Consider the following 27,138-nt stretch of genomic DNA (forward strand, 5'->3'; position numbering starts at 1 on the left):
CTTCATCTTCTGCATCAGACTCGGCTATACACCACCCAAATCAGTGTGGCATTTGGTCACATAGCGCTCATATCCTCTTTTTCTGTATAATCGATGTTGATAATATTAAATGTAAATGGTTACTATATGGCTCGGTATGAGTGACCTTCTGAAATCATTGCTTTAAACCGCGCTCTATTAACAATTGTTTCTATGCAAAATGAAGGAACAAATGCTGCTTGAGATTTTAATGATGGATTCAATATTTCTAAAACAATTTATACTTGTGTGGAAGGGACCAAACAAATCCATACAAGTTAACCATGTGTTCGAGCTATCCGTGGGCAAGTTATCTCTGGGTGAGTTAACCATGTGTTCGAGCTATCCGTGGGCAAGTTATCTCTGGGCGAGTTAACCATGTGTTCGAGCTATCTGTAGGCGAGTTATCTCAGGGTGAGTTAACCATGTGTTTGAGCTATCCGTGGGCGAATTATTTCTGGGTGAGTTAACCATCTGTTCGAGCTATCTGTGGGTGAGTTATCTCATGGTGAGTTAACCATGTGTTCGAGCTATCTGTGGGCGAGTTATCTCAGGGTGAGTTAACCATGTGTTCAAGCTATCTGTCGGCGATTTATCTCTGGGTGAATTAACTGTGTTTGACAGTAATTTTAATTAGCATGGAGGACAGGATTATGTCAAGCATATAATTTGTTCTAGGAACATTTTAAACAAAATACTTGGATAATTGACAAATGTCTACGACCAAAACAATGAATTCATTTAGGGATGCTTTCATTCTACCCTTGCAGAGTTGTACATTCATAGGTTAGACAACTCCAGTATTTAATTTGGAAATGTTCTGCTAACGGTATTGCACCCAGTCCTATCGTTGTCAGCTCGGTAAAGCGCTGCTGCAGTGAAGCCTTCTAACTAGAATCTAGTAGTAGGCCAACTGCTTTGACTGTATCTTATCAGGCAGCTATAATTAGTTGAGGCTTATCTGAGGAAGGTCTTTAAAAGGGTTTAGTTAATGTGCCGGCCTTGCATTAGTAGAAGAGTTTTATCATGAGTTCAATATGATCAATATGCGGTACCCATGTCTGGTAGAGCACCTAGGAAAGTTTCATTGATATTCTAATGGGCATGGAAATTAATGTTGACAAATTAGCTAAACCAATAATATTTTCATTTTTCCGGTTTTAACAGTATTTTAAAAGCTCAATTGCTGTATTGCGGTTGATTGGGTTGGCACGCGTCATTAAAGTCAACACGATGAAGTTTGATGGTCAACTCTGACAAGAATCGGTCATGAGGATATCTGTTTGTCGAGTTGCTTCGGCAGCCAGAACTTTTCTACGCATTACATAGTACCACACATAGTATTAAATATAATAGTTATAATATTTAATAATAAAGGAAGACAAGTTCCTTTCTGATCAATAACTAGTTAAATACTCTTTTAATAATAACTGTTAACAGTTATTGTTAACAGTTATTATTAACAATAACTGGTCATTCTGACACTCACATTCAACACTTAACATTTCCAAAATACTAACCCTTTCAAAGATGGCATTTCTAACCGAATGCCCCTAAAAAAAGTGCAAACATCTCCCTAAAATATCAATACATTATTTACTGTGAGCCAAGCATGTAGCTAGCTAGCTGCCTATCTAGGGCCTTCATTACTCCCTATTGTATTATGATTGCTTATTCATATATGTATATTTATTTAGTTTATGTCTCTGTGTGCATCTGCTTTTATGATGAAAATAAACTAACAACAACAACTGATGCCCTGCAGGCTTTTGGATAACCATTGATCTACAACAACTGATGCCCTGCAGGCTTTTGGATAACCATTGATCTACAACAACTGATGGCCTGTTGGCTTTTGGATAACCATTGATCTACAACAACTGATGCCCTGCAGGCTTTTGGATAACCATTGATCTATAACAACTGATGGCCTGCAGGCTTTTGGATAACCATTGATCTACAACAACTGCTGGCCTGCAGGCTTTTGGATAACCACTGATCTACAACAACTGATGGCCTGCAGGCTTTTGGATAACCATTGATCTACAACAACTGATGGCCTGCCGGCTTTTGGATAACCATTGATCTACAACAACTGATGGCCTGCCGGCTTTTGGATAACCATTGATCTACAACAACTGATGCCCTGCAGGCTTTTGGATAACCATTGATCTACAACAACTGATGGCCTGCAGGCTTTTGGATAACCATTGATCTACAACAACTGATGGCCTGCCGGCTTTTGGATAACCATTGATCTACAACAACTGCTGGCCTGCAGGCTTTTGGATAACCATTGATCTACAACAGCTGATGCCCTGCAGGCTTTTGGATAACCATTGATCTACAACAACTGATGGCCTGTCAGATTTTCAAGTGGCTGATTGAAATTTCAAAGCCGCAAAAGTTTCTCAAGTTTATATTGCTTTATAATTAGTCCGGTATGCAGAGGTCGTGCAGAGGTCATTACCCGCATCATTTCTTGCCTGTAGACACCGTAATTGCTGAATTTTAAGAAAGGTATTCAGTTGTTTTGAGTAGCTAATAGTTATGGAACGTTAGTAGCAACCTCAGCTGATGGAAAGCTTCTACAACCTGAATCCTACCAGAAATTAGGAGATTGCAATTTGGCTATCTTCAACATTCATATCCGATAGACCCTAGCCATTCTAACCAAGATTGCATTTGTATTATTATAAATAATTTATTTGTTTTATTTAAATTGAACATTTATATTAGCCATCTAAACAGACTTGCTAAAATCCTTTTAAAAAGGAGATAAACTGTCGACATGAAATACATGTTAAAGTTATAAAGTTTAGAATTCATTTTACCATCTTTTGGTTTTGCAAGCGATCTCGAAGCAAAATTTATAAAAAATTTACTAAGTGCAAAAATTAAAATGTCAGAAAAGCTATAGGTGGAAAATCTTTAGTTTCATGCAACATAAATAACAGCTTTACTGGCCACATTTGACAAAAAAAACAGTTTTAAAACTGAACACGGATAAAAGAAATCTCTCTTTAACTGTATCATCAGCCAAGTTCACCACTTGAACCAGACAGGCCTGAGAAGTAAACACAATATCACGGATTAATAGTATCATATTAAACTGAGCAGGCTCAAAGGTTCCATTTTGCACTGCTGACTGCAAAATCAATATAAAAAGTCATTCATATGAGAAAGGTCAAACTGCCATATTGTTTATATTACAGAATGACTCGCTATTCTTAACAGTAGGAATGTGTTGTTTACAACCAGTTGCTAGTTTTAAATAAATAAATGAGGAGTCCGTTGACTCCATTATCTTGCTTCATACTTCTGCTTTTGTTACAATGTGTAATATTTATGCCATTTGCTCATCGGTCATGTTTACATAAGGTGTCCTTTGAAACTGGCCATTGTTTGCTATAGATTAGCTCAGAAAGCCATTCAATTCATCATCAGTCGCTATATTGCCCGCGTTGTGCCATGTATGCATCACATTGCGACGCCTCATACAGTGTAAGCACTACTGTTACAAGTCATTGCAGTATTGGGGTGGATGCAACTTTTCTCTCTTGTACTCTCTATCTTCACATAGATTGTACTAACTATAAGGTAAGACTACAATACTACAGCACTCTTTGTAAATAGCAAACGGCTTCCGAGTCATTTTAAAATCTTCGCGACATGACATTTGTCACGATTCAGGATTTCGGGCAATTATTCCCAAAAGTTTACTCCGTGTTTGGCTAACTTCAGACTAATGTTTCGGTGTTCTAAAAAGCTAGTAATATTTGTTAAGTTTGTTTTCATGGTAACTGAAGACATGAGGGTTTAAATACTGCTGTCAAATACTAATCATTTATTTGCTGACCAACTGTTGCCTACACTGTATTTGTTAGCTCGCCGTCCGCTTAATTATCTCATACAAAAACTGATTTCAGAGTTGCGAAGGTCACCAATTAGTTTAAAACTCAAACGTTGTTGATAGCTGTTTCTTTTTAGTGTTTTTTTACGTTTTATGAAGACCTCACTATGCTTTGAAATATTCCCAAATGATTTCTTTGTCTTAGTGATGTTACAAAAATCAGCGTGACTGTCAAAAAGTCGGCACTGCTTAGCATCAGGAAATTTCAAAGAAGAAATTATGAGTAACTTGTACAGTTAGAAACATTTTATCCGCTTTACTTTACTAAGGCTACTGACAAATCTTTTGTCGAAAAACCTTTTTTTGAACTGTCAGACTGAAGTTTGCTGCATACCCTTCTAACCTTGGTAATTATATAAGCTAACCTCTCCATATCCCAAGAGCGAAAGTTGAACTCACTCTATAAGCTCACGAGTAAGAAACTCATTATAAAAGTAGTGGCATGTATACAGAATGTAATTATTTTGTAATTGTTTGTCAAGTTTCTATATTTGCTGTTTCGACCGAAGGGGGTCGAACAAAGTTAACTGTTTTTTCTATAAAGGTAGTCAAAGCACCCCTCAATCTTAGAATAACAAATACGTTCATTGTGTTTAGTTGACACATTGATCTCTGATATCTATTATATTCACTTTTAGTTATTGATGGGATTAGACATCTCAGTTTTCATTTATTCATGCAGTCACTTTATGTGTTTTTGCTTTGTTTTAGCTCAAATAAAACCACAAGTACTTATAAAGACAACGAGAGAGGCGCTTAAATCTCAAGGAATACTGTCCGAACTGTATTAAGGGTTGATGAGTCAAGGCCATGGAAGATGTCATCGAATACAACTTTAGTACTGAACCAGATTGGATTTCCGATGCTATCGAGTTTACAGACACAGGAATTGAACTGAATTTTAAAAAGTTAAACTGTTTATGCGGGCGGGGAGCTCTACCTCGACGATTATGTATTATATTGGAAGGATCCTTTGCGGCTAATAATTTTCTAGCCGAGAGCCGAGAGCAACCGACCGAGGCAAAGAAAGGTATTGCTACACATTCAACTGATAAATTGAACATTTGACAAACTTTATTATAGTGAGTCTGGATGCTTTAAAAGCTCTTTTGTCATACATGTTCATCATGCATGTTTAAATTGTGGGCAGTAGGACATTCCTAGGAAGAAACATACCTGGACACTAGCTCATTCATAGTGTAAGGAGGTGGCACATCTCATGCGTAAAGGGCAGGCTCTGAGTCATCCCTGTACTAGTCGTTGTTTCATAGCTGACTTATGTTACCAAATGTAAAAAGAAAATTGTTTGAGAAAATAACGCGATCTAAATTGCTAGCAAATGTGGCTCAAGCATTGTTAGGTTTTTTACAAATCGATTTTGCCCTTTTTAAGATATAGAAAGCTCAAAGGCATCAAGTATGATGTTCCAAAGGCATTTGTAGCTACAATTCAGTATGATGTTCCAAAGGCATTTGTAGCTACAATTCAGTATGATGTTCCAAAGAGTTGGAACTACGTATGGTTTTGTAGCAGCATACATGTGTATCTTCTGACACTCAATGTGTACATGTATATCTCTTGATACTCGATGTATACATGCATATCTCCTGAGACTCAATGTGTACATGTCTATCTCCTAACACTGGATGTGTACATGTCTATCTCCTAACACTCAATGTGTACATGTCTATCTCTTGATACTCAATGTGTACATGCGTATCTCCTAACACTCGATGTGTACATGCGTATCTCCTAACAGTCAATGTGTACATGCGTATCTCCTTACACTCAATGTGTACATGTCTATCGCCTAACACTCAATGTGTACATGTCTATTGCCTAACACTCAATGTGTACATGCGTATCTCCTAACACTCAATGTGTACATGTCTATCTCGTAACACTCAATGTGTACATGCGTATCTCCTAACACTCAATGTGTACATGCTTATCTCCTTACACTCAATGTGTACACGTATATCTCCTTACACTCAATGTGTACATGTCTATCTCCTTACGCTCAATGTGTACATGTCTATCTCCTAACACTCGATGTGTACATGTCTATCTCCTTACACTCAATGTGTACATATCTATCTCCTAACACTCGATGTGTACATGTCTATCTCCTTACACTCAATGTGTACATATCTATCTCCTAACACTCGATGTGTACATGTCTATCTCCTTATACTCAATGTGTACATGTCTATCTCCTTACACTCAATGTGTACATATCTATCTCCTAACACTCGATGTGTACATGTCTATCTCCTTACACCCAAAGTGCACTCTTCACACATTTTAATGCATCTTTTTATAAAGCACTTGGGGTGAATTTTGCTAGCTTCAATTACTTAGCATCCCCAGCAAATTTTAACAGAAACAGGTTTGCAAAAGTTACCTGGCGTAAATATAGTTCAATAGTTGACCTGTTCACATAAGTTCACTGTTCACAAAACTTACTAACAAGGGATACATCTTATAATTGCATCAGAATTTCTTATGAGTTTGCAATATATGTTAAACTACCCAATCATAGTACTAATTAACCAATTATGGAAAACTAACCGATCAGATTTTCCAGTTGTTTGATAATTGAAATTGCTTTTCGACAGCAGCTATTATTTTGGTTAAAAACCTTTGTATTAAATAACTTCACTGAAATATACATGTATATAACGGCCAAGCCACATACACTTATTTACAGTCATTGACTCTTCTCAATTGTAGACCACATGTCAGAGGTTAAAGTTACTGACATAAAACTATCTAAAGTGAATGGCAGCGTGAACAAGGCAGCAGAACAAGAACTGCTGTCGGTAACACAGTCTCCCGATGCTTCCTGGCAGCCAGTTAATGTAGGTAGCGGTATAGTTATCTGAAGAGATAAGATGGTAGACAAGCTAATAAGCATATATTACCAAATGCATACAGTCCTGAAATGTCTTTTATGAGCAATGAACTGGCTTTGTACTCAAAGACATCACCTATTGATCGGTCTAGTCATGCTAGGTAGCTCCTATTGGTCGGTCTAGCCGTGCTAAGTAGCTCCTATTGGTCGGTCTAGCCATGCTAAGTAGCTCCTATTGGTCGGTCTAGCCGTGCTAAGTAGCTCCTATTGGTCGGTCTAGCAATGCTAGGTAGCTCCTAATGTTACCGTTTTTGTCTCTCTTTCTAATCTTACATCAAGTCACTAGTGTTAGCTAACAATACATCTGCTAGCTAAACGAATGATTGTTTTATTAGTTTTATCTCTGCTAAAGATGTGATTGCGTCAAAAAAGTCTATCAAATGAAATTAAGACCGATAAAAGGATAAAACATCAGCTACAATTTAATGTTACTTTTGTCTTTGTAGACTAACCCTGTCCAGAGATATAAGCGTTTGAATGAAATCATTTTTTGAAACACTCAGATTCGAGCGGGTGCTTTATTCGTGACGTATATACTGATACATATGAAAAGAGTCCACAAGCCATAAATATAAGATCTCTTCTTTAGCCAATCATCAACACAAAATTTTTATATAGGTCAACATAGTAAATGTTATCGCTCCTAAAACGGCGGCGTCTGTGATCTCGAAGATTCTCATCATTAGGGATTTTACTCCATTACTAAATCCGCATGACATCATGATTTACTGACATAAGGCAGATAGCTTATGGTTAGAGCTGACAGGCATCAGCAGCGTTATGTTGCAGAGGAAGATAGAAGAATGGAGGTAAATTTACCTTTAACTTTGAGTGGCCTATATAAATATACCATACTAAAGGTAATAATTTTACTACTCATGAATACATTTACTAATTAATAAAATTATAATTTTTCCTATCACCAATCATTGTTTCATAACTTTTTTATCGTTTCACCTGCTATAATACTTGCTTCAAATTTTTTTGGTAATTTTTGCTAGTAAATTAGAATTATGATGAGAATTTATGTTCACTTCTCACTTGTAAAAAGTGACTCCCAGAAACGAAGCTTCTAATTGTTGGCTTGGGGTGCTCATGCTTTTGTTAAAAATTTGTTCATTTTGTAACTTTACACTCTCAATTTACCTCTCAAATTGAAAGCTTTCAGTAGATACGCGTTAGAACGACATATCTATAAATGACATATATTTATCACATTTGTTTTATTGATCACAGGATTTGTATGTGGCACCACCATTGGAGCAGTTGTGGCAGTATGTAAACTACCATACACAGAATAGAGAGACATGAATGCGTGCTGCACAAACCATAATATGTTTTGTTTGAGTTTGCTGCAGTAGATTAATTTGTCTCATTATATGAGCTGAAACCATGTGAGTGACCACAACTTGGATGAATGTATTTAATAAAAACTTTGCTGAAATGCAAATTTTTTGGTCTATAAAGATTATATAATAAAATAATAATGTTGAAGATGATGCAAACTATGACTTTCAGAACATATTGAATACATCATAGCCTCGTTGCCACCTGTGCTAAAATCTTGTTTGATAGCTTGATTTATGAAGTGTAATCGGAGCTGTATTGACAGGTACTTTTGCATAGCTCAATTCCAACGGACCAGATATTAAAGTGAAAGTAAACACGTAATTTTAAGATTGTTTTATATGATTGGTAATGCATCATACAACGTTAATTGAACGGGAAAACAAAAGTTTAGCAGATATTTTTAATAGTTTAGCAAGTTCAAAGTTGAAAATATATTTTGGTGCATTCACCTTGGACCATCACTGAGTCTTAATTCAGCAGTTTCCAGTAATTTATTCCTTAGTGAGATAACGTCTAACGCATTTGAATTTTTTTGTTTAGCCACAATCAGTTAGTTACAATGCGTATTTGTCTCTTTGCTAACTGCGAATCTGACACTAGAAGTCGTGGCATAACTTCTTTTAAAGTTCCTGTGTCTCAGTCGCCAAATTTAGTAAAATTGTGGCTGTCTAAGGCAAAGCGTGCCGATTTAACTTTTCGCAGACTACCTGCTAGTGCGGTTGTGAGCATTAGGCACTTCCATGAGAGCCAGCTTTATTCTGAAAAATTTGGGACAACCACAAGATTAAGGGTGAAAAAGGGAGAAGTTCCATTTCCTAATGGTGTTGTACCATACAGCAAGGGTTCATCATCGAACAGGAAAACCTCAACTGTAAGTAATTTATAAATAATTTTAAATAAATATTAATAACCAATATAGTAGTTTTATAATATAAATTAATAAATATAATAATTAGAAATATTTAGTACTGTACAAGAGTACAAAGCAATGATTTAATATTACTCGGTGACAATGAGACTCGGGCTACGTTTGATTTTAACCTGATTCACTTGACTTAACTTGGCTAACTGAGTAAAAGTTAGTCAGGGAATTTAAATTTTCTTTGCGGTCTGGATTGTCAGAAATGCCTTAATTGTTCACAAAATACATGACTAATATAATCATAAAATTTGGATTGCATTACTATTTCTATATTCATGCTATCATTACTAATATAGGCTTTACAGATCGCTTGAAGTGATTAGCCTATACTTACAATCAGGTATAACTACTCAACTATGTGGAGTGTTAGTGTGTGTTGGTGATGGTGGTAGATAGCGGTAATAGTGATGGTGTTTGTGGTGGTGGTGGTAACACTGTAGGCAACGGCTTAGAAGCAATTCAAACGTATTAACTTTAGTGGTATTTATTTGTAATTTTTTGATAGGATGTCTGGCATTGGACCAAGAATCTGGCCAAAAATCTGACTAGAGCATGGTGCGCAAAGGTAAAAAAGAGTTGCTCCCTTAGATAGAGGAAATAAAGAACCATGCGTATTCCGCGTATGTAAAGGCGATGCTGAGCTATCGGTTGAGATGGTACTCACCATCAGATACCATGTCGCTAATATTTATAGGAGCTTCCAGGACATGACAAGTTCATCCACTGCTCTCATGAAGATGAAGAAACTAAGATGACAGATTTTAAAAAATTTCTAATTTCCTTTATTTGAGACATTTATAATAATGTATCTGTAGCTAGATTTAAAATTTTATCCTAGCAGCCATGACTGAATACGTAATAAAATATATGCCAATAGACCCGCGTAGGACTAGACTTTTATCGCAATAGCCAATGTGAATAGGAGAGATAGAGACAGGATGCTTCACTTTGTACATAATTTTGGGCAAGTCTGGGCACATCTTTTTTTTAGCATTTCTATCGCGATCAACTTTTGTCGATTTTAATCTTCAAATATCTTGACAATGGGATTGCCTAAAACAGGGGCGCTCAACAGGCGGCCCTGGGGCCGGATGCGGCCCTCAGCCTGATTTTATGCGGCCCCCCAGAGACTTTACCAATTTAAAATTTTTATACTGAATTTTCTGCCCAAGTTCAGGCCCTAACTTAGCAGAAATGTAGGCCAATTGTAACCACACTTTCTGACCATGTTAACATCTATGCTATGACTCTTGGAAATCCCCTTCCCTTGGATCACTTTTTTTTCCTGTTTGATATTACTGCACATGTGGGTAAAATCCCCAGTTTTTAGGGAATTTCCCTAACTGACCTGCTAACTGTTGGTTTATAAATCAGTTCATTCATTTAAACACAAGCATGGCAAGTAAAAGGAAGATAGACAAAGAGGGCAGAGAATTTAATAACGATTGGAAATTAAGCTATTTTGTGAAACACCACTCTGTAAATCAGGCTGTCTGCGTAATTTGCAACCAAATTATAGCAGTTCTCAAAGAATATAATATTCGACGGCATTATACTACTCGCCATGCACAACAGTATGACCAGCACAGTGGCCGAGAGAGAGCAGAGAAGTATGCAACACTGTCAAAAAATCTCGCATCACAGCAGCACTTGTTCACCCGCTACACTGAAATCAGTGAAAAGGCTACAAAGTGTAGTTTGGTGATAGCTAACAAAATTGGCCAGAGGCAGTTGCCATTTCAACATGGAGAGTTGGCAAAAGAGGTAAGTTTATCTCTATTTCATCAATATGCTGAATATTACCAGTTCTTGTTTGGGTACCATTTATATGTTTATTATATTTGCATGCATTTTATGTTTTATTTAAATTTTATTAGCATATTCAACAGCACATGAAAGTATTGTTATTGACTATTGTATTGTAGGTACTGACAGCATTTGTGGAAGAGTTTTGCCCCGACAAGAAAGAAGCACTGGAGAGCATCTCTTTATCAAGACACACAGTAATTAGAAGGATTGAAACATTGAGTAAGGACATTGAGCGCAAACTCAAAGAGGTTGCAAGCAATTTTATCTACTTTAGCATTGCGCTTGATGAGAGTACAGATAATTCAGACAGCACAACTTGCCATCATGGTCAGAGGTGTTGATGATCAGTTCAGCATCACAGAGGATTTTCTCACAATGAGCAGCCTTCACGGCACCACAACTGGTCAAGACATATTCGACAACCTGCTCAAAGAACTTAAAGATTTCAATCTACCACTTGAGAAGTTATCAGGGATATGCACTGATGGTGCGCGGCAATGACTGGAGAACATACAGGCTTAATTGGCTTGCTATTGAAGTCCAGAGTGTGGAATGTCCCTCCTATCGTGTACCACTGCATCATTCACCAGGAAAATTTAGGAGCACAGCACCTTAAGATGGGACATGTCATGGAATTGGTTGTATCCACAGTAAACTACATAAGGGCTCGAGCTTTGAGCCGCCGCCAGTTCAAAAAGATGTTGAAGGAGATTGAAGCAGAATTTCAAGACGTGACATATTATTGGAAAGTGAGATGGCTCAGTAGTGCAAAAACACTTCGTCGGTTTCTCAGTCTTTTAGATCCCATCGATACTTTCATGAGAGGCAAAGGACGTAACCATGAAGAATTCAGAAATGTGGCATAGATAAATGATCTTGCTTTCCTGGCAGACATTACTGAGCATATGGCGGATCTCAACCGCAAACTACAGGGAAAGCAGCAGCATGTATCATCTCTGTGGAGCCATATAACAGCTTTCCGGTGTAAATTAAATCTGTGGGCCGGTCAACTTCAAAATGGAAACTGCACACATTTTAAGAGCCTGCTGAAGCGACAACAGAGTGTTGAAAATCATGTCAGTGCAGAGCCATATGCAAAGCTCCTGACTGGCCTTGCTGCTGAATTTGGCAGAAGGTTTGCTCAATTTGATGGCACTTGCATGCATATCAACATCTTTGAAGACCCATTCTCAGTCGACGCAGAAGAAGCACCTGCTTCTCTACAAATGGAACTGATTGATATTCAAGCTGATAAAAGGCTGAGCCAGCATCACAACAGCCATGAACTTGTAGAATTTTACCGTGATTTTCTTTCAAAACAAAGATTTCCAGGCCTATACAAACATGCTTTACTCATGGGCAGTTTGTTTGGCTCAATTTATCTATGCGAGCAGTTCTTCAGCCGTATGAAGCATACCAAAAATAAATACAGGACAACTATCACTGATGAACACTTGACCCAGCAACTAAGACTGGCTTCCTCAGCTACCCAGCCTGACATTGATAGAATAGTCAGAGAAAAGCAAAGCCAAGTATCACACTGAAATATCTAATTACATGTTTTAGTGTTTGTAACTGTCCATGAAATGTTCAATTTATGTACCTGTACATGTATATCTCATTTACTTTAGTTGTACAATTTATTTTACTAGCCTAAATAAAGTTTACTGTAAATAGCACTGTAAATCTTAATTAATCAGTTCACGGAACTCTTTGTGCAAACAAGGAGTATAGCAACTTTGACCTAACTTATGTAGATGTAATCTCGGTCCCCTGCTTACAGATAGTTTTTCATATTGGCCCTCACTATGAAAAGGTTGAGCACCCCTGGCCTAAAACAACAAACAACATTTCAACTGATAGGAATAAATCCATACTTTCTGTTAAAATCAACTAGAATTTGACACATTCACATCTTTAAAGGTTTTACTTCAATTAATCACTTTTTACTTTCCTTAACCAGTGTCATCCAGATCTGTAAACTGTTCATAGTTATTTGAATAGTTACAGTTACTGTATATGTAAACTGTTCATAGTTATTAGTTACAGTTACTGTATATGTAAACTGTTCATAGTTATTAGTTACAGTTACTGTATATGTAAACTGTTCATAGTTATTAGTTACAGTTACTGTATATGTAAACTGTTCATAGTTATTTAAATAGTTACAGTTACTGCATATGTAAACTGTTCATAGTTATTAGTTACAGTTACTGTATATGTAAACTGTTCATAGTTATTAGTTACAGCTACTCTATATATAAACTGGGTTTTATTCAAATAAATTCCAATTGAATATAATTTAAAATTAATTTACCTAACCACATGTGGTATGACACAAATTAATCACAAAGAACTATGACTATTAAATGGTAGAACATGGGCTTTCTTTGGTCTTCTATATATCGTTTGATAGAATTACAATGACAATCAATCACTGCTGAAGAAAGCCACGTTTTAAAGCATTTTATCGGGATGATAGAATTTCCATAGAAGTGTTAAAAGCCTTGGTTGTTTAAACAATGTCATCTATATAACAATTGTTCACGAATTTTTATTGCCGATTGGCTGACTAACCACCAATCAACTAACCACATTGCCAAGGTCATAGATGGCTGAAGCTTATTGATGATTGAGCGAAGAATGTGCTCTGATAAATCACATTCCATTAGAAGTAGACACTCATGCAATAACTACATCGAATGTGAATTTTACACTAGTAAATCAAAATAATTCCATAGTCATAATTGCATTCTCTTTCCTGATTGGTTAATATTATTACATGGTAGCTTATTTAGTTAATTAGCAAGAGCCAAAAAGCCTACTGACTATGTAAATTGCCTTATCACCAAATTATTGTGGCTACACATACAACAATGTTATATGTGTAACATGTGTACACATATAATAATGCTATATACAGTGGTGTGCATAAACTTGGAATCACCAGTTAAATATTCAAATATGTATGTTTATATGCTGTTGTCTAAGAAATTCTTTGGAGTTAAGTGCCTCAACCCTATCAATATATATATCATTTGAAAGGGAAAATTCTGAAGAACAAGCTGCTGCCAAATATTCAAAAATATTCTCAGATTTTTATCGCTGGGGGTGGATCTACCGAAAGGCAGACTTATTGCAGGCTATGAATGTTGTTAGCGAAAATTGATAAAATAGGATACAAACAAACTCTTTTATACAAATTGGTGGCCCTGAAAAGGGCCGTTGGGTTATTGTTGGTCTTCAGAAGGACTGGTAAGGTGTCTTGAGCTGAGCATTAGTATTTTATTGGCCAGCCCTTGTTCTTGATCACCATCTGACACCGTCGAGGCATGCTGTTTACCAACTTTCTGAGCTCTTCAGGAGTGATGATGTGATGCCAAGCATGAATAATCTTCTCTATGAGCTCCCGTTTTGTCTTTGGTTTATCTTTGCTGACTATCACACCAATACGCTGCCAAAGATTTTCAATGGGATTCAGGTCAGGGCTTTGTGCTGGCCAGTCTATTACCCTCACATTACTTCTGGTCATCCACTCCTTGACGCTCTTGGCACGGTGGCAGGGTGCATTGTCATCCTGGTAGTACCAGGGTTGGTCGTTGCTGGGGAACAGGCTCCGAGCACTTGGAAGCATGACATCTTCCATGGTCTTGATGTATTTGTCTCCATTCATCATGCCTTCACAAATGGAGAGTCTTCCCACACCAAAAGCTGTCATGCAACCCCATACCACGACTCCAGTAGGGTGCTTGATGGTTGGTAGCGTACAAGCCAGGCTGTACTCCTCTCCAGGTCGTCTCCTCACATAACAATTTCCAGAGTGGTTTTGGATGGTAAATGTTGACTCATCACTGAACAAGACCCTTTGCCATTGGGCTGTTGTCCAGAACCGTTTATCTTTAGCCCACTCTAGACGACGCTTTCGCTGTTTCTCAGAAACTAAGGGCTTGCGCCTTGCCTTGCAGCCTTTCAAACCATTTTCAAGCAGTCTTCTTCGCACTGTACTGGGGTGAATCTCAATATCTCTGTTGTCCTTGATCTCCTTACAAAGCTGAGTACTGTTCAGATGTCTGTCAGCGAGGGATCTTCGTACCAGGTACCGATCTTCACGGATAGTCGTCTTCTTGGGTCGTCCAGCAGAGTAGGTGGGTTTAAGACTGCCATTGGAGGTCCAAGTCTTGATTGCTGTGTAGACTGCCTTCTGAGAACAACCAACTTCCGCAGCTATCTGTCTTTGGGTCTTTTGCTGTTTGTGAAGGTGCAGAATGATGGCTCTTCTCTCTGTAGATAACACTTTAAGCATGGTAAAGTTCAAAGTCAAACTGAGTTCAAAGTTAAACTGAGAATGAATAAGACTTCAAGTGTCCTGCTTTAAATATGCAACAGTCAGCAAATTGCATAACTGAAATGCCATCATGATGGGGTTTAGGATATTTCACTTTCTTTGAAATTTGACAAGCAGTAAACTTTCTCAGCTGGGAAGGTTTGTGCTAACCTGTTATAACCAGATTACGTACAAGACCAGATAAAATTGCTAATCTGTTTAATAGGATTAATATAAATCACTCAGAAATGATTGTGTTAAATCAATCAATGCATTGTTTGAAAGCGCATCTTCTGCTGATCAGATTGATATATAATATCTGGCATGGCATCATAATTGGCGGGAAAATAGAAAGCAAATGGAAGATCCATTCGATATAGAGTGAACAAAACAATGTGATTCCAAGTTTATGCACACCACTGTAATATAAATCTTTGTAATTTTCAGGTAGCATAACTGTACTTTGAGCAGTTAGACACTATCTATCGATATACATGTAGATATTTCTCAAAGTTTGTGGTTTGTTGTCTGTCTTCTGGTATGTCCAGCTATAGCTATTAAAATTTTGAAATTAAAATTCACATTATGCTAGACTTGAACTCACAAATATTGCAACCGCTGTTTTGCAATCCAACTAACCACGAGACCTCGAGAGCTCTTACGATTCACCACTCTTACTACATGACGTATACACTCTTTTGGTTTTCACTTCCAAAATGACTTATTCATTGAAACTCTATTAACTCTATGAAACGCGATGCTTTTTCGCGTTTTTATGAACTTCTGTTTCCGATTTTTCGTAAGGTTCAATTGCTAAATTGTGGTGAAGGTTTATGCTTTTCAAGAGAACAATAGTATTATTTTAAATAAGAATGGCCTCTACATTCTCTCACCATTTGGTCAGAAAAGACAGTACGATATCTCATTTTTATATTTGTACCGGTGTCAAAAGGTACCAGTATCGCCATATTCAAAGTTTTGACGAATAGCTTCTTCTGGAACAGTAATCTTTTTTATACACACACTTCCATGCAATAATTGTTATCATTAATTCAAGATGTTCAGAGTTTTTATTTGGTTTTCTCAGTTGTTATTAATTGTATCATTACCAAATCAGCTTTTATTGTAACTGTAAAAAACCGATTTAATTTAACTATTACTTGCTAATTACTTTACATTTACATTTAAACGCTTATGTTTGTTTTATTTTGTTTCTTAATTTATTTAAACTGCACAAAACATTTTTTCGTGATATGAAGTTGAAAAGTTATAAGGGTAAATGTTGTATATGTTAAATAAAAACACTTTTTTGTCAAAAATTTTTTTTATTATGCTGGCACGCTGGGTAGTACAGCTAATATATATATATATACATATATATAATATATACTATATGAGAAATTCCACCGTCATACAGCCCACGACCAAAGTGATATTGGAAAAAATAAAGGGTACTGATGGTTGAGAAATGCAATATTAGCAGTCAAATGGCACTGCAGTGCTATAGGATAACTGCAATGGTAGCTGTAATGTACTGGGTGTGGGTGTTATTATATACAACAAACAGCAATAATGAAAGGGAAAGATTATATGTTTATATTTCTCCCCCTGCAATAGGAGAAATGCAATAGTGGCCAATATTAGAAGTAAAATGCACTGATATTATTAGAATAACCAATATTATTAATATAGTAATAATATAAAACCAATGCACAATTTTGTTTACATTTCAAAACGTCATAGCTAACAATATCAAGAAGTTGTGACATTTATATAGATTTTTAAAAACCTATTTAAAAAAGTGTTTGGTCATGGCAAACAGCAATAATGAAATAAAAAGATTATATGTTTATATCTCTCTCCCTGCAATAGGAGAAATGCAATATTGGCCAATATTAGAAGTAAAATGCACTGATATTATTAGAATAACCAATATTATTAATATAGTAATAATAGAAAACCAATGCACAATTTTGTTTACATTTCAAAATGCCATAGCTAACAATATCAAGAAGTATCAAAAAGAATATCCAAACTTTTAATTAAATATTGTAATAATCTCATAAGAATCGTTAAAAAAATATCATTGTCATTTCCTTTACTTTCACTGCTTTGGACATCAGTTAGAATACCAAAGTACTCAAAAGTTTCTAAAATGTCAGTTACTTTGAAATCGGCAAAAAAGAAACGATTTCTGTACTTCTACGTTAATTACAGAAACCATCGCCAATTCGACAATGCTATAGACTGGTAAAATGTGCACGTTATTTTTTCGTGAAATGCGCACAACTTAATTGTTCTCTTTTCGGTCGCTCGGCGTTGCGTTTGCCGGTCTTAATGGGGATAAAAGTAAGGCTTGCCCAGTTTTAACAACGATTTTCGGCTAAATTAATCTATCTATTTATGTATAATCCGATCAGATGGGTTAGTTTTAAGATTTTGCAGTAACCTTTCAAAGACTTGGTAACATGTTTAAATAGATTTGTATGTGTTTTGCATCGTTATTATACTTTAACGAATCTACAAAAAAATGGTTAAATTTGTTGATGAGATTTCGATGCAAGGGTTTCGACGTTGTTGATGAATAATTTTCGTAAGTTGTGTGCACATGCATTTATCATAAAAACTCAAACATTCGCTCCGCTCGTTTGTTCGTGGGATAATATAATATATATATATATATCTCAGTGTTTGTCTGTTGGTCTGTTGTTGATGTATCTATTATAACGGTAAAGTTTTAGGAATAAAAAATGCGCTTCGCACAAGATTTGAACTCGGAACCTCTAGAGCTGCAGGCAGGTGTGCTAAACAACTAGACCAAGCGGCTACATTGCTATACATTGGAATACTTGTGGTAATACTCCTTACATCGGTTATGATACACATGCTTAAAACTCTTTAAAATATCATTGGTTATTACTAGCCCGCTTAAAAATCTTAATTGCATGAGAGATCATTACGCACGTAACGATTGTTTAGCTGGCTTCAGACCCGGCTCTCATTATAGTAATGATTTAGACTAGCTTACGTTATTAGCTTAAGTTACCCAAATTCATTGGGTAATTATTTTATTACCCGTGGAACATCAAGAATTCAGCTAGTAGTACCTAAAAAGAGAAAACAGATAATAGTGTACGAAGTTCTTCTAAGCTTTGATTGTTTTGTGTCTGTCATCTTGACTCAAACCACTACTCCCAGCTGCATTCCTTAGAGCAGGCTCATTTAAATACATGTTATCTCCTCAAAAGAAGTGCCAAATCCTTTGAGATTTTTTTATACCCGATACAGCGCATTCATTGATCTGGTCCCTCGATGATGCTCAAAGTCGTAAATTTGCTAAATGGGTGTATTCTCAAGTGGTTCACAAACATGTAGGGGACAGTTGTTCAACATCTGTGAACTTGCATTCATAAGACATAGTTGGTTTTGTACATCTGTCATGTTTAAACTTTACATAACACTGTGAGAAATGCATAATTACGATTGGAATACAATTCAACAAGGTGGGCAAATTTTAATAATTAACACAAACAGAAACAAGACCAAAATATTTTAATTGTCAATGTTATCTTGTTAGGTCGACCATATTTGCTTTCAAAACAGTAAGCCAAGTTTTTAAAGGTTGGTAGATAGCTACAGAAACATAGACTGAGTGACCATACAGAAGAGTGATGGTAGATAGCTACAGAAACATAGACTGAGTGACCATACAGAAGAGTGATGGTAGATCGCTACAGAAACATAGACTGAGTGACCATACAGAAGAGGGATGGTAGATAGCTACAGAAACAGACTGAGTGATCATACAGAAGAGTGATGGTAGATCGCTACAGAAACATAGACTGAGTGACCATACAGAAGAGGGATGGTAGATAGCTACAGAAACAGACTGAGTGATCATACAGAAGAGTGATTTAAGTTTAAGTAATGCTGCTCTTAAGTCTGGAAGGTGAAGCGTTACAAATCGATTAATTTGAAGCCATAATAAATGCCACAAAGTGCAAAGAGTATTGTTAACGCTATGTGCTAGCGCATGGGGTTAACACATGGTGTTAACACCATGTGTTAACACCATAAACAACTTAAAAATAGGTAATCAACTTACTCAAATAAGCAATTTGCTTAAACGACTTGAGTTAAAAATAATACTAGCAATTACTTGTTATCAGTAATCGCTCACATGTTACCAGTAATTGCTCATACCTTCAACATGTGGATCTGAGTTCTAAACAAGTTGCAATGTTTTCGACTTTGAAATGCCACTCTTCACAGCTGTAAATAGGTTTAATATTTTACTTACAAATTAAACAGTAGAGAGCAAAGACTTGACTGTTATGTAATAAACAGGGTTGCTACCTGAGTGCAGTAACCTGGATTAGTTATAAGCTTGCCTCAAGTAGTAGGTGGCTTACAAAGTGATTGTATAAATTTTTTGCTAAAAATTATTATTTTGTAGAATGCTTCAAATTTTCTTGCGGTTCCAAAGGAGAAAGCCAAAGGAAAAGGTGTAAAAAGAAGTGAAAGTGTTCTTGAAAGAGAGATTAGGCTACAAAGGGTAAATACAAAGTATTAAAACGGGTTTTTTCATTGCTAAACAATGTCAACTCTCTGAACATGTATAATCTTATCGTTTATTCTTTGACTAATAGAACCATGTATGCTGCCATGAATGATGCAGTAAGTTATAGTTTTACTTCATTTTAACTTCTATTGTTAAACATTATTTATAATGTTTTTATTCTTTTGAGGCTGGTTCACACTATATCATCATATGTCAGCGTTGCTCTCTCAAAATCTTCCATCAACTATGTACACCGTGTCCGATGGCTTTGTGAAGGCAATGCGAATACGTCAAGAATGCTTGCATCTGTCAAAACCTCCTGATAGTTCCCCGAGCATCCACCACAACTTATGCAGTGTGCACCATTTTGGCGATGATGATTGGCTGTTGTAAAGTGCTCAATCTGTATTTTCTTTCATAGCAGCTGCTGTGGGAGCAATATTTTATCATTTGCGTCACCACATTGTATAATGAGAAGCTATACCACAGACTATTCGCTGATGTAAACGCGGATGGGTTTGCGATAGTGTGAACATTATTATTAGGGACCATCACCAAAGTATTGTATGATCAAAATCGACATACCGGCGATACAGTGTGAACCAGCCTTGAATTAGTGGCTGTTTCATGAACATAGACTTGGTCATCTATATAAGCCTAGTTGTAGTGAAATTATCTTCATAGGTGCCGAGATATGTATATGTATAGGTGTAGGGGTAGGGATATGTATAGGTGTAGAGAGATGTATAGGTTTAGGTGTAGGGATATGTATAGGTGTAGGGATATGTATATGTATAGGTGTAGGGGTAGGGATATGTATAGGTGTAGAGAGATGTATAGGTTTAGGTGTAGGGATATGTATATGTATAGGTGTAGGGTTATGTATAGGTTTAGGTGTAGGGGTATGTATATGTATAGGTGTAGGGATATGTATAGGTGTAGGGTTATGTATATGTATAGGTGTAGGGTTATGTATAGGTTTAGGTGTAGGGGTATGTATATGTATAGGTGTAGGGTTATGTATAGGTTTAGGTGTAGGGTTATGTATAGGTGTGGGGTTATGTATAGGTATAAGTGTTACTTCATAACAAAACATAATAGAATGACTAAATGCCATTTGGGTTTGTTTTCTTAGTAACCTTTCCTGAGAGGAAATTTTAGGATGTAAAACTAACGACTTGTTCCTACACCCACCCATCAATTGTTTTAAAAATACGCTTGGGGCTTATAACAAACTACTATTTGAGATATATTTTACAGAAAACGGGGTTTTTAATTTGACGTATATAACAAGTTTTATTATATATTCTTACGCCGCTGACAGGTGAAAGAAAGCGAAGTCAAAACTGAAAGGCAGCAAGCTCTACGTCAGCATCGTAGAAATCAACTAAAACAAGAAAGGAACGCTAGTGATGACTCAAGTGTATCTATGATGTCATCAGATGACAGCCATAACTCCCTAAAAGACACTGCTTTACCATTACAAATATCTAGTCATGAAAATGCTAGTCCTACTATAGAGATTAATCCATGCTCATCTAGAAATACAACTGAACCTGCTAAATCTCAGGCTCTACCTCCGGTTGACTTAAAGACTAATGATAACTTACCAACATCTATGATTTCTAACAGACCTGTCACTTCTGTCACTGAGCAGCCATCATCCAAAGTCTCACCACGGTGTAGTTCTAAATTACTAACCAGCCTTCAGCGAAGAGTCATCAATGAGAAAGCTAAACAGAATGAGTTACAGCTAGCCTCTAATGCACAGGAAACACCAAAAAGCAGACGAGAGATAAGAATCCAAATGGGTTGGTAGTAATGTTATTTTGCTCTAATCTCTAGCATAGCGCTAAATAGAGCGACATTATAGCTAAGAAATATGGATTGTTGTTTTGAAGATCAAATCAGAAAAACTTTTTTTATCATAAACAAAAGATTTATGTGTAATCGATAGGAGTTGCAGCCAGGTTGATATTATTGCTGAAGATTTGTGAGAAATCCATCTTTTAACTCGACTACAAAAAACCTAAACAAGCAAAGAAGTATTTCAAGTAGGTAGATTGTGGTTGGTAGAGGTCTAGTCGGTTGAGTTCTAGTCGATCGAGGTCTAGCCGGTCGAGGTCTGGTTGGTCGAGGTCTAGTCGGTCGAGGTCTAGTCGGTAGAGGTTTAATAAGCGGAAGGAGTGCAGTTTGTGTTTCTGTTCTTTGCACCCTTTTTTATGGGTATACATCGAGCCAAAGCTGTATAAAGTATTGTGAAATATTTCTCAAGTGTCAAACAAGCTTTGTTGTGTAAGCAAAACTTTCAAAAATGCTTAGAATGGTTCAATGTTTGTTTGTAGAAGAGAGGTGGAGCACTCTAGTAGCTATTTATCTACCTCTAGCGACTAGTGTGTCATCAATACATAAGTTTGCGAATCATTGATCATGCATAGTTTAGCTGCCCCCTTCAAAATTTCAAATTCAGTTATTGATAATACTAAATTTTATTCAGTTATATAATCTGATGCGGGGTTGTAAAATAACATGAAAAGGTAAATTTTCTTTTGATTTGAGTTAGTGCATGACATTATCTAAATTTTACACAATTTTGAAGAAAACTTGAAAAAGAAAACTTTTCAATGTTACTTATTATACCTAGTACTATATATTGCATTATCAGGTTTACCTAATTCAATTTCTAACATTCTGAACTAGAAACACTGATGAAACATCTCAAATTTTTACTGTTTACTATCTTATCAATATTAACATTTGATTTCAACAAAAAACCTATAGCTAAATTGTCCTCTCTCGGTCTTGCACCAAAATTTTTAACTTTCAAAAATTTCCATCACATATCCATCACATTTTCCATCACATTGCATGACTGAGCATTGTTGACATATATTCACATTGTTGACATATATTCGCAGTAAATGCTTTGTGGTTTTCCAAGCATTCTACACCGGTTTCTCTTTCTCTCTATTTCATTTTACTAGCGTGGTCAAATACGATAAAACATACTTTTTATAATATTGGATATTAGTAGCAACAAAGCTGACAATCAACCATTGCTTATGCACAATAAGACCCAGTAGTGCCTCGATTTACCAAAAGACTTTACACTAAAACAGACGTCTATCCTGTCACCTTTATGTATTTGTACTATTTTTACAGGGCCAGTGACTTCAGTGAATCCTGGGAAGCTACCTACCGTAACAAAACATCAGGAGGCAGCAATTCCTAGCAGGTATTATAGCATTATGTAAGTTCTAGAGATGTTCACTCTATTTGTTTTAGACATAATTGTCAGATGGTAAACATTAGAGTTAGGATCAATTGCAGATTTATTATATTAAACAGTGAACTTGTTATCTCAGCTATTATGTTCACTGTTACAATCATAAAACACTTTCTCTAGGGTTTACACGGCATGTTGTAATGCATGTTGTAATTTATTCTTATTACAGTTACTATAAGTAACTGTAATAAGAATAAATAATAAAGCTTACTAAAGCAAAATAATTTCAAATTAGAACATAGAATAGGATATATAGATTATTGTCTAAATAACAAATAAACAACTAAGAAAGATTATTGATCAAGCAAATCTCTTTGAATTAAATAATTTTTGCTTGAGATTGACTGAGAAATCATTAGAACAACAGTTTCTTACAAATAGATTGATATATTTTACAGATCAGCCCTAAGCTCAGCGGAGACACAGCATAACAGTAAGTTAGTAAGTCTACTCAACATTTCTGGTATTATCAATAAAACGTCAAATCCTTTTAAATCATTGCTCTGTAACACGTTATTACTAGAGGTGGAACGAGACACGAGACGTCTCGAGTATCGACCTGTCTCGGTCTCGTCTCGACTTAACTATTGCCAAACTCGAGACAGGAAATAGAACTAAAGCGCCTGCGCAGGGTTGTTAAAACATGGCTTCTTGCGGTAGCAACAACTCCATATATTGTAATGGATTGCGGGAAACTGCCTTTAAAGTTATACCCGGTCCGTTACTACCTGTTGCTATTGATTATGTTGGCCACTGAGTCTAATCATGTAGTCCGGACAACGACCCTGTTATATTTTAGTTCGGTTCTGTGTCCTTAAAACAGATACCGGGTCGTATCTAATTACTCTTTGGATAATCCAATTTAATAAATAAGACTTTTGCGGGTAAAATGTCTGTATTTTATCGTATCGTGTTTAAACACCAACTGTCCTTCATAAAATTCGGGCCTCTTTTACGTATATACTACCAATCGCGGGTAAAACTTGCCCGGACACGGAAAAACGAACGAAAGGCCGTGTCGACCATAGTCGTGTTCGGTTAACAATGACGTTTTGTTAGCTCAGTATAAGAATATACATGTGCATGTATACAGTAATTAATATAATTTCATGAGTACAATTTAAATATAATTCACATACTACAGTTAATACACAAACAATACTTAATATTAATGAAACGATAAGAATGAAAGTGTTATCGTGTGTTCTTTTAGTTGCGGTATTTCTTTGTAGAGCGACGGCTATCGGTTTCATTACATTAAAAAGTAAGAACTATTCAATAGATGGTAAAAATATACATGTACAAAGCAATATGTTTATAATATTTATGATCAATCAAGCTCAAATTCTTAGAATATATAACTTCGGTATTTTAGAGCTGTTTGTGTCACTTTTGTTTACAAAAACTACATGCATATCACTATTAAAATGTTGTATTTAAATCGTTTACACCAAGTGAAAATTCAATTTAAAAATAGTTTTATTAATTTTATATATACCAAGTAGCTAGTACTTGTGTAGTGAAATCATCACCAAATGCTCATTATTTTGCTGTCTCGTGTCTCGAATTTTTACAAGACAGTGTCTCGAGTCTCGTCTCGAACTTAAAAAACCTGTCTCGTTCCACCTCTAGTTATTACAGTTGTGGGACAAAATGAATGTTCAGTAAATTTTTTTTAAAACAAAGAGTATCTGGCATTGTTGTGGTTACAAAAAGATGATCACACAAATTTTAGAAATGATACCATTTGATATCGACTCAAATACGGGAATCTGAGTTGTAAAATAACGTCGCCTCAATGTAGTGATGAGACAATAAGGAGAGATATTCAACTAGTCAATTCGGTCTTCTGACAGTAAGCGACTTGATTGGTCAAATCTTCTTTTCGTCGTATTCCTACTATCTTCTTAGTTTTCATTTCGTTACAGAAAAGTCTGTCATCCATGATTGGTAACAGATACAAGCTATTCACATCTTTGGAACTTTTTGTTTAAATTAAATAACTATTTCGAGTCACTCTGCATGATTTCCGCTATTGTTTGTTAAGACTCTCAGTTGACCTGCAACGCCAGCTCCATGCAAGGAAAAGACAAAGAATTGGAGTCTCAGAGAGAAAAAGCTGATGAGTTACGGTAGGCTAAAAACATACAATTATTGTAATTAGTATCAACATTGATTAGAAGTTGCAAGCATCATTTTATGTTGCATTAAAATTATTAGGTTTTTAAACTTGTAGCAATTATTATATTTAATACAAATTTTGTTATATTACTTTCACTGAGCCACTCAATCAAATAAATTACTTTGTAGTAGGTACTTACACCTACCGTTTCTTGGGAACGCTCCATACCTACAGTCTATGTCTGTTGACACACCCATACCTGCAGTCTATGTCTGTTGACACAACCATACCTGCGCTCTATGTATGTTGACACAACAATGCCTGCACTCTATGTCTGTTGACATAACTATACCTGCAATCTATGTCTGTTGACACAACCATACCTGCACTGTCTGTTGACACAACCATACCTGCACCCCATGTCTGTTGACACAACTATACCTGCAGTCCATGTCTGTTGGCATGTTGTTGACCCTTTTGTTTTCAGAGTGTTTATGCTTGTTGGCTTTGTTTTGTTGTAGAAATTTTGGGGTCAAGGTCTAGACTTTCATAGCCAAAGATCTAGAGAATTGAGAACTGATGCATGTAATGCAATTCTTCTGCATGGAAAAATGAGTTCACAGCTGGTTATTTTATATATTTTATTACTAATCTAATATTTATAATAATTTGTGTTGTTCTTTATTATTGTATAACAGTTGGGACAATCATGCCCAGTTTAGGTGTATTTTGCATTCGTCGCATTCAGTCTTTGATAACTTAGATGCTATTGATTACATTGTCTGTTTTATAGAAGGTGTCTATTTGTCATCTCTTGTCATGATGGGCAGGTGTGCTATGCCAATTAGCATTTATTTGGGGAAACTTAGAATTGGCTATAATCATTGTTTTCCTTGTGTAAATTCTGAAAGCCTGTGCTATTTTTAGAATTAAAAAAACATTTTGGTTTATACTGAAACGAACATGATTTCTATGTCCATATAGTTTACTACTTTTAGTGTTAATTTTTGACATACATTTATATTCTACAAGCCTTCAGCTGAATACATTTAGTCATACTTTATTGTCTTTGGTATTTATAGGTTAATTACTTACAAAAAATGACTTGATGGTAATGACTTGGCCAAATGTCTGACACAAGTTGGCGAGATGGTATACGCCATTGCAATCTAAAGTTATTATCTCTCCTTGCATGTAAATATGCCGAAATGCATGCGTTATCTACCGCTTTTTCATAAAACTGGCAGACAAAAAACTTCAAATATGTATGTGTACCTATACAGTTGAGATCAAAAACAGTAGGCCAGGAAATGCTAGGTAACTTTTCCAGTATGGGAGAAACTCGCTCTTTGTTAGCTTTTCTGAGGGGACATTGACAACTATCACTCACTTTAAAGACATGCTCATAACCAACTACCGTTTGACATATATACTCCACAGAAAACATAGTAAACTTTAACGCAATAGGCTGATCGCTTGAGAAATCATCCTAACTAATCGTCCTGCTCATGACCAAGAATCACCTACAATGACAGCAAATCTTGTTGACAAACTCGGCGATACATTTATCCCACGACCAAACAAGAGCGAAGCGATTGATTGGGAGATTTATGATAAATGCACATGTGCACACAACTCCCGAAAAATTATCCGTTAACGGCCATCACCAAACCCTTGCAACAAAACTCTATCAACAAATTTAACTAATTTTCAGTAAAGTCGTTTAAATATAATAATGATACAAAACGCATATAAACCTATTTATATATGCTACCAAGCCTTTGAAAGGTTACCGCAAATTCCTAAAACTAACCCATCTGATCGGATTATACACAAATAGACAGATTAATTTGGACAAAAATTGCCACAAGACGCTTGAAAAGCTTGGATTAATAAAAGTTAAAGACCGGAAATTGAAA

The 27,138-nt window shown here is 36.0% G+C and overlaps 1 protein-coding gene across 2 annotated transcripts; it reads left to right on the forward strand.

Moving 5' to 3' along the window:
• The first annotated feature begins 3,477 nt into the window (after positions 1-3,477).
• Positions 3,478-26,282, forward strand: LOC137394323 (uncharacterized). 2 transcript variants are annotated; one of them, XM_068081042.1, is made up of 9 exons: positions 3,478-3,618; positions 4,643-4,961; positions 6,665-6,792; positions 19,707-19,805; positions 21,136-21,622; positions 22,974-23,061; positions 23,496-23,530; positions 25,145-25,229; positions 25,741-26,282. In XM_068081042.1, the coding sequence occupies exons 2-9, from the start codon at positions 4,742-4,744 to the stop codon at positions 25,760-25,762; spliced, it is 1,164 nt and encodes a 387-aa protein (XP_067937143.1). In that variant the 5' UTR covers positions 3,478-3,618; positions 4,643-4,741; the 3' UTR covers positions 25,763-26,282. The 2 variants fall into 2 exon arrangements, with proteins under 2 accessions (XP_067937143.1, XP_067937144.1); XM_068081043.1 differs by having other exon boundaries at positions 22,974-23,046.
• Positions 26,283-27,138: the final 856 nt, after the last annotated feature.

Source organism: Watersipora subatra, chromosome 4 (assembly GCF_963576615.1).
Source record: "Watersipora subatra chromosome 4, tzWatSuba1.1, whole genome shotgun sequence".
Classification (NCBI taxonomy): domain Eukaryota; kingdom Metazoa; phylum Bryozoa; class Gymnolaemata; order Cheilostomatida; family Watersiporidae; genus Watersipora; species Watersipora subatra.